This window comes from Gavialis gangeticus, unplaced genomic scaffold, assembly GCF_001723915.1.
Source record: "Gavialis gangeticus isolate Ggan-Ray unplaced genomic scaffold, GavGan_comp1, whole genome shotgun sequence".
In the NCBI taxonomy this organism is placed as follows: Eukaryota; Metazoa; Chordata; order Crocodylia; family Gavialidae; genus Gavialis; species Gavialis gangeticus.
The window spans coordinates 21329312-21337090 of NW_017729002.1; the positions used below are offsets into that span (position 1 = coordinate 21329312).

General features: G+C 46.2%; 1 protein-coding gene across 1 annotated transcript in view; it reads right to left on the reverse strand.

Annotated features, from left to right (window-relative positions):
• LOC109290838 overlaps positions 1-7779 on the reverse strand; it is a 49051-nt gene that overhangs the window by 27685 nt on the left and 13587 nt on the right. The window contains exons 5-6 of the mRNA XM_019507639.1: positions 3379-3480; positions 1858-2055 (exon numbers count right to left, since the gene is read on the reverse strand). Coding sequence (XP_019363184.1) covers positions 1858-2055; positions 3379-3480 — 300 coding nt within the window. The remainder of the gene's footprint in view (positions 1-1857; positions 2056-3378; positions 3481-7779) is intronic.

Consider the following 7779-nt stretch of genomic DNA (forward strand, 5'->3'; position numbering starts at 1 on the left):
CAGGTTGCCCAGCAGCTAAACTGGAAGTGCTGCTGGCACTTCTTTCAGGGAGTGCATGGCCACTGCACCTGCATGCACTCCTTATGCGTTGCCAATGGCCAGATGGGATATACCCAAGGGTGCTGAGGGACTTGACTGATGTGATTGTAGAGCCACTGGCCATCATCTTTGAAAACTCATGGTAATTGGGAGAGGTCCCAATTGATTGGAAAAGGGCAAACATAGTGGCCATATTTAACAAAGGTAAAAAGTAGGATCCAGGGAACTACAGGCCAGTCAGCCTCACCTCAGTTCCTGGAAAAATCATTGAGCAAGTCCTCAAGGAATCCATTTCTAAGCACTTGGAGGAGAAGAAGGTGATTAGGAACAGTCAGCATGGATTCACCAAGAGCAAGTCATGCCTGACCAAACTGATTGTTTTCTGTGATGAGGTGACTGGCTGTGTGGACATGGGGAGACCAATGGATGTGGTGTACCTTGATTTTAGTAAGGCTTTTGATATGGTCTCCCACAAGATTCTCACAGGCAAGCTAAGGAAGTACAGGCTAGATGAAAGGACTGTTAGGTGGATAGAAAACTGGCTGGAGCATTGGGTTCAGAGCGTGTAGTCAATGGCTCGATATCTAGTTGGCAGTCTGTATCAAGTGTGGTGCCCCAGGGGTCTGTCCTGGGGTCAGTTTTGTTCAATATCTTCATCAACAACCTGGAAGATGGCATAGAGTGCAGCCTCAGCAAGTTTGCAGATGACACCAAGATGGGGGGAGTAGTAGATATGCTGGAGGGTAGGACTAGGATTCAGAGTGACCGAGACAAATTGAAGAATTGGGCCAAAAGGAATCTCATGGGGTTCAACAAGGACAAGTGCAAAATCCTGCACTTAGGACAGAACAGTCTCAAGCACCAGTACAGGCTGGGGGCTGACTAGCTGGGCAGCAGCTCTGCACAACACAACTTAGGAGTTACAGTGGACAATAAGTGGAATATGAGCCAACAGTGTTCCCTTGTTGGCAAGAAGGCTAATGGCATACTGAGCTGCATTGGTAGGTGTGTTGCCAGCAGGTCAAGGGAAGTGATTATTCCTTTCTATTCATCACTGGTGAGGCCACATTTGGAGTAGTGTGTTCAGTTTTGAGCCCCCCCACTACAGAAAGGTATGGACAAATTGGAGAGAGTCCAGTGGAAGGCAATGAAAATGGTTCAAGGGCTGGGGCACATGTCTTATGAGAAGAGGCTGAGCAAATGGGGCTTATTTAGTCTAGAGAGGAGAATAAGAGGGGATTTAATAACAACCTTCAACTACCTGAAGTGGGGTTTGAAAGAGGATGGAGCTAGACTTCTCAGTGGTGGCAGATGACAAAACAAGTTGCAACAGTCTCCAGTTGCAGCAAGGGAAGTTTAGGTTAGATATTAGGAAAAATTTTCTCACTAGAAGGGTAGTAAAACACTGGAACAGGTTACCCAGACAGGTTGTGGACTCTACATCCTCGGAGGTTGTTAAGACCCAGGTAAACAAAGCCTTGGCTGGGATGATCTAGTTGGAGATGGTCCTGTTTTGAGCAGGAGGTTGGACTAGATGATCTCCTGAGGTCCTTTACACCCCTAATTTTCTATGATTCTATAAAAAGACAGGGGGATGTCCTACCCAGCCCAGCCACTACTAACCTGTAGCACCAACAGCTGAGATTTGCTGGTTAACCTATGATAGCAAGCTACAATGGATGGAGAGGGGCAGATGGGACTTCAGTTGGAGTTGGAGCAATGCTGCATATTTCCCATCCATCTATTTTCAGACTCTCTGAAAGGGCCAGAGCTATAAATCCAGCTGGTTTTTCCCTTGACTAGAATTATAATGGGTACCTGGTGGAGACTCTGTCACATGAGCATCCTTGAGACAAGCCTTCTCCATTGTGGCATTCCAGCTGCTGAAGTTTGCTGCCTCTGGGCTCTGCAGGAGGCTTCTGAAGGCCTGTGCCAGGCTACTCAACTGCTGTGTGGATTTGGCAGTCAGGAGCATGCTGAACACAAGCCCCATGGCTTGGCACGTTGCACTGGGATCTGAAGGAAATAGAGAACTTAATCAGCTTTGTTGCAGCCATAACTCTGGAAGGCACCTGGAGCTTGCCAGCACATCTTCTGTTGCCACAGCCAGCTCCCAGAGGTATCATTTTGCCACAGAACTTGTATGGATGCCAGCATACCATAGGATTCCTCTCTTTTTCATGTCCTTGTGACAAGGTATTTAGAAGAATTTGCAGATTTGTTAGAATCTGTCAAGGCCATGTTGTGAGCACTTCTACTTTGGCCTCAAACTTGTGACTTCTGGGCTGCAATCATAGAGGATTTGTACAAAGAAGCTCTGTATGATCAAGCCTATTCAGAAGATCTAGAGACAGCCTGCAGCCTGTGGGTATCACCCCCTCTTTGTACATAAATCTGTCCCAACAGCAGCTAGATTTGCCACTGTCAGAAGGATCTAACCATGACTAACTGAATGTGACTCCTCTTTGTCCCCCTGGTCAGCTCTGCTGGCTGAATTCTTCCTGGTCACCTTTTAAACAGTAATGCAGAGGTTCTCAAACTCTGACTGGTTGTGCACCACCAACTTAAAACAGTACAACCTTAAGTACCACCAGCAACTTTTTCAGTTCAATCTTAAGTACCACCAGTGCATTTTTGTCATATAAAGTAATTATAATAAAACTGCTAATGCATACCACTGACAGGCTGTCTGTGTACCACTGGTGGTATGCGTACCGCAGACTGGGAACCGCTGCACTAATGAGTTGAACATCCAGATCACACCATAGGTTGGGCAGAGCCATAACAGTTTTGCCAGTGCACCTCAGGAAGAAAGTCTTCAGAATAAACCTCTTCCCTGTTCACTGCAGCGCTGTATTAGAGAACTGCATTAGTCTCTCTATATAATAATATACAATATTAATGTGTCATACTAGTGAATATTTGAGTGTTGGTCGGGTCTAATATACTTCTCATCTATCATGCATAGAAGACTAATATGCTTCTTATCTCTACAGTACAAGATACTGAACTAAGTTTATAGTGAAGCCAGTTTACACTTAAAACCAAACACCTACCCCCCACAACCATCCGAGTCAATAAAGCCTGAAACCTGGAACAACAGGTCAGAATGTGGGCACATGGGCAGTAACACAAGGACGTATGGCACAGCTGGTTATATAACCTCCCACTAGCCAGCACTATTCATTTCCATGAGGACCAAATTCACCCAAGTTTAAATCAGTTGGGTTCCAACTTCAGAGACAGCAATCTAACAGCAAAATCAGGGCTAGAAATTCAGCAACATGTGAACATTAACCTGCAGGAGTCTCAGGGACCACCTGTCCACATACCCCTCACCTTTGAAATATGCAACAGACGTTCCACAGTTGCATAGTTTGTCAAGGGCTTGGGCCAGAGCCATCTGTATCTCATAGGACCTCAGGACCCACTGCTGACAATCTGGGAAAGAAAACAAATGTGGAGTGACCTGAAAAGGTATACTACCAACCAATAAGAATCATATGCTCAGGGTTATTGCCATTTGGACAGGTGGACCTCTTTGCTGGGCACAGCACAACATGACCAGTAAGAATGCTAGCTTGCAAGGAGTACAGAGGTTGGGAATCAGGGCTGAGGAAGTTCACTCCTGAAATTAGTTAGCCAGGGCAAAATTACTGATAGAGGAAGGAACATGAAGAGCACCCCCCCCCACCCAAGCCCTCCCCACCCCTTGTGGGATCAGGATGGGAGGCAGAACTAGAGACTGCACACCATACTCTACTGATGAGTTGCAGTGGCTTCTAAGGGCATCATGATGACTTTGCTTTTTCCATCTACATATTTTTCATCAAGAAATTGGATTTGCTTAATGGGCTAAAAGCAACATCCCACATCTGTACCCTTTAACTATTTTTTTCTGACTTCATGGAAAAAATATTCCCCTCTAGGAGTCAGGAAATCTTAATTTGAATGCCAGCCTTGCTACCTGACTCTGAGTGACCTTCAGTGAGTCATTTGCTTTGTGGAACTTTTGTTACCAGGAATAAAACGGCTGGACACGTGCAAGCCAAGTAATCTGGAATAAATCACTGGGTTTGAAATTTAGTTCTATGCTGAAAGAATGTAGACAATAACTTCAATTTAGTGGGGCTAACGGAAACCTGATGGGACCCTACCCATGACTGGGCAGTATGCATTGAGGGCTACAGGTTGTACAGATGGGACAAAGTAGGGAGGAAACGAGGGGTGGGGTGACTCTCTATGTAAAGGAGCATTATACATCTACCCTAATCAAAATGGGATCAGAGGATGAGAAAGTTGAGGTATTGTGGGTTAGGATACATGGAGGTCGGGGGGAAAGGGACTTGGTGGTGGGGGTCTGCTACAGACCACCACATCAAGAGGAAGAGCTAGACTTGCAATTCTTGAGGCAGCTCTCAGAGGCCATATGGTCTAGGGCCATGGTTGTCATGGGGGACCTAAACTACTTTGACATCTGCTGGGAGGAGCAGTCAGCTAAATCCAACCTTTCACATAGGTTCTTAACCTGTGTACAGGACCTTCACCTAATGCAGGAGGTATACGGTCCCATTAGTGGGAATGCCTTACTGGACTTGATGTTGGCTACAGAGGAGGACCTGGTAGGGGAGCTGCAGATTCATGGTCACCTTGGGGACAGTGACTACCAATCAACTGAATTCACCATACAGTGTAGGGTGGGTAAGATAACTGGTAGGGTGGAAGTGCTTGACTTTAGGAAGGTTAACTTCAGTGTGCTTAGCAGTTTAGTCAATGACGCACTGCAGGATAGGAGTATTGGCGGGATGGGAGTCCAGGAAGGGTGGTCATTTCTAAAGGAAGCGATTCTTTGGGTGCAGAGGGAGATGATGCCATTGCGAGGGAATGGGGGGAAAGGGGCCAAAAAACTTCCTTGGCTAAACAGAGAAATCCAGGGAAGCCTAAGGGCAAAAAAGGAGGCATATAGGAAGTGGAAGCAGGGGGAAACTACCAAGGAGGAGTATACCTACTTGGCCCGCACTTGCAGGGAGGCAGTTAGAACGGCCAAATCAACTACGGAGCTGACGCTGGCAATACAAATTAAAGACAACAGAAAGTCTTTTTTTAGGTATGTAAGGAGTAAAAGGAAGGTGCAGGGCAGCACAGGACCCCTACTGAACAAGCAGGAACAATTAGTGACAGACAGGGGGGACAAGGCTGAGCAATTCAATGAGTTTTTTGCCTGTGTTCGTGAACAAGGGTCAAGATAAGTCTCCAAATGGGTTCTCAGATGAGCATCAGAGGGACACCTCCTACCAACTGTTGATACTGATTTGGTGCAGAGTCACTTGGATGGACTGGATGTGTTTAAATCAGCAGGCCTGGATGAGCTGCATCTGAGAGTACTGAAGGAATTGGCCAGTGTCATAGCAGAACCGCTGGCATGGCTGTTTGAGCACTTGTGGTGCTCAGGTCAGGTCCCAGAGGACTGGAAAAGGGCCACTGTGGTCCCTATTTTCAAGAAGGGGAGGAAAGAGGATCCAAGTAATTATAGCCCAGTCAGTCTCACCTCTGTCCTTTGGAAAAGATTATTAAGAATAATATTTGTGTGAGTCCAGCAGGAACAAGCGCAGACTCAGGGGTGACTTAGTGGCTGCCTGTAAGTGTATAAGGGATGTACATCAGGATCTGGGGGAATGCCTGTTCACTAGAGCGCCCCAAGGGATGACAAGGTCAAATAGTCACGAAATCCTCCAAGACCATTTTAGGCTGGACATAAGGAAAAACTTCTTTACTGTCTTAGCCCCCAAGGCCTGGAATAGACTCCCCCCAGAGGTGGTGCAAGCACTTACTCTGGACAGTTTTAAGAAGTATTTGGACATTTATCTTGCTGGGATCATTTGACCCTAACAAACTTCCTGCCCCTGGGGCAGGGGGCTGGACTTGATGATCTTCTGAGGTCCCTTCCAGCCCTAATGTCTATGAAATCTATTTAATAATTCAGCAAGGAAACCAGCATGGATTCGTAGCAGGAAGCTCATGCCTGACTAATCTGGTTTCTTTCTATGACCAGGTCAGAAAATGCTTAGATCCAGGAGCAGAGGTGGATGTCATTTTCTTGGATTTTAGCAAGATATGGTATCTTATCCCATTCTCATAAATAAATTAAGAGGCTGTGACTTAGATGATTACACGGTCCAGTGGGTGGCAAATTGGCTTGGGGGTTGCACCCAGAGAGTGGTAGTTTACAGGTTGGTATCAACCTGGAAGGATGTGAGCAGTGGGATCCTGCAGGGTCCAGTCCTTGGACCTGTACTCTTCAGTGCCTTCATCAGTGACTTGGATGTGGGTGTGAAGTGTACTCTGTCCAAGTTTGTGGATTATACTAAATTGTGGGGTGAAATTAACACACCCGAGGATAGGGAACGATTGCAGGCAGACCTGAACAGGTTGGAAAAGTGGGCAGGACACAGTGGGATGCAGTACAACAAGGACAAGTGCAGATTGGTGCACTGAAGGCATAAAAATATCCAGCACGCCTACTGGCTGGGAAGTGACCCTCTCGGCAGCACAGAAGCAGAAAGGGATCTTGGACTCATAGCGGACTCCAAGATGAACGTGAGTCATCAGTGTGATGAAATTATCAGCAAAGCTAACCGCACTTTATCATGTATCAGCAGATGCATGACAAATAGAACCAAAGAGGTGATACTTCCCCTCTATGCGGCATTGGTCAGACCGCAGTTGGAGCACTGAGTGCAGTTTTGGGTGCTGTACTTTAAGAAGGACGTGGATAACCTCAAGAAGGTCCAGAGGAGGGCACTCGTATGGTTAAGGGTTTACAGGCCAAGCCCTATAAGGAGAGACTAAGGGACCTGGACCTCTTCAGCCTCTGCAAGCAAAGGCTTAGAAGTGAGCTTGTGGCCGCCTACAAATTCATTAGGAGAACACAGCAAGGAATCAGAAATGCTCTGTTCACCAGGGTGTCTCTTGGAGTAACAATGAACAATGGCCACAAGGTGACAGACAGCAGATTTAGGCTAGACATCAGAAAGAACTTCACGGTAAGGGTGGCCAAAATTTGGAACGGGCTTCCAAGGGAGGTGATGCTTTCCCCTACCATGGGGGTCTTTAAGAGAAGGCTGGATAGGCATCTGGCTGGGGTCATCTGACCCCAGCACTCTTTCCTGCCCAGGCAGGTGTTTGGACTCGATCTGTTGAGGTCCCTTCTGACCCTAGCATCTATGAATATACGAATCTAAGCACCCTATCAGCCTGTTTCAATAAGATTTGCGTAGCACGTAATGTTAGCTTCAGCTTTCTACATGAGGATGCATTTCTGTTAGTGAGAATTAATATGGAACTTCATCATATCTTTTCTCAAATCCATTTTTTAACTCAAATCCATTTTCTTAGGAAGCACATGTTATGTCTGTCCCAGGGGATTTATAATAAACAACTTTAGCCACAAGTATGGGAAAGAGTGCAGTCAGAATGGCAAGCAAAGAATATATTGTAAACATAAAGTAAGAGTATACATTCATTGCCATCAGCAGATTCAACAGAAAGTAACTTTAGATTCACACATGTGGATTCAACATATTCACATTTAGGCTAATTAGTAAAGAGTCAGGGGAGAAGCACTCTGAAGTGCTTTGGGTTAGGGTTCAAGGCAGAAGAGGGGAAAGGGACCTATTGGTGGGAGTCTACTATAGACCCCCTACCCAAACAGAGGAGCTTGACCAGGAATTCTTGGGTCAG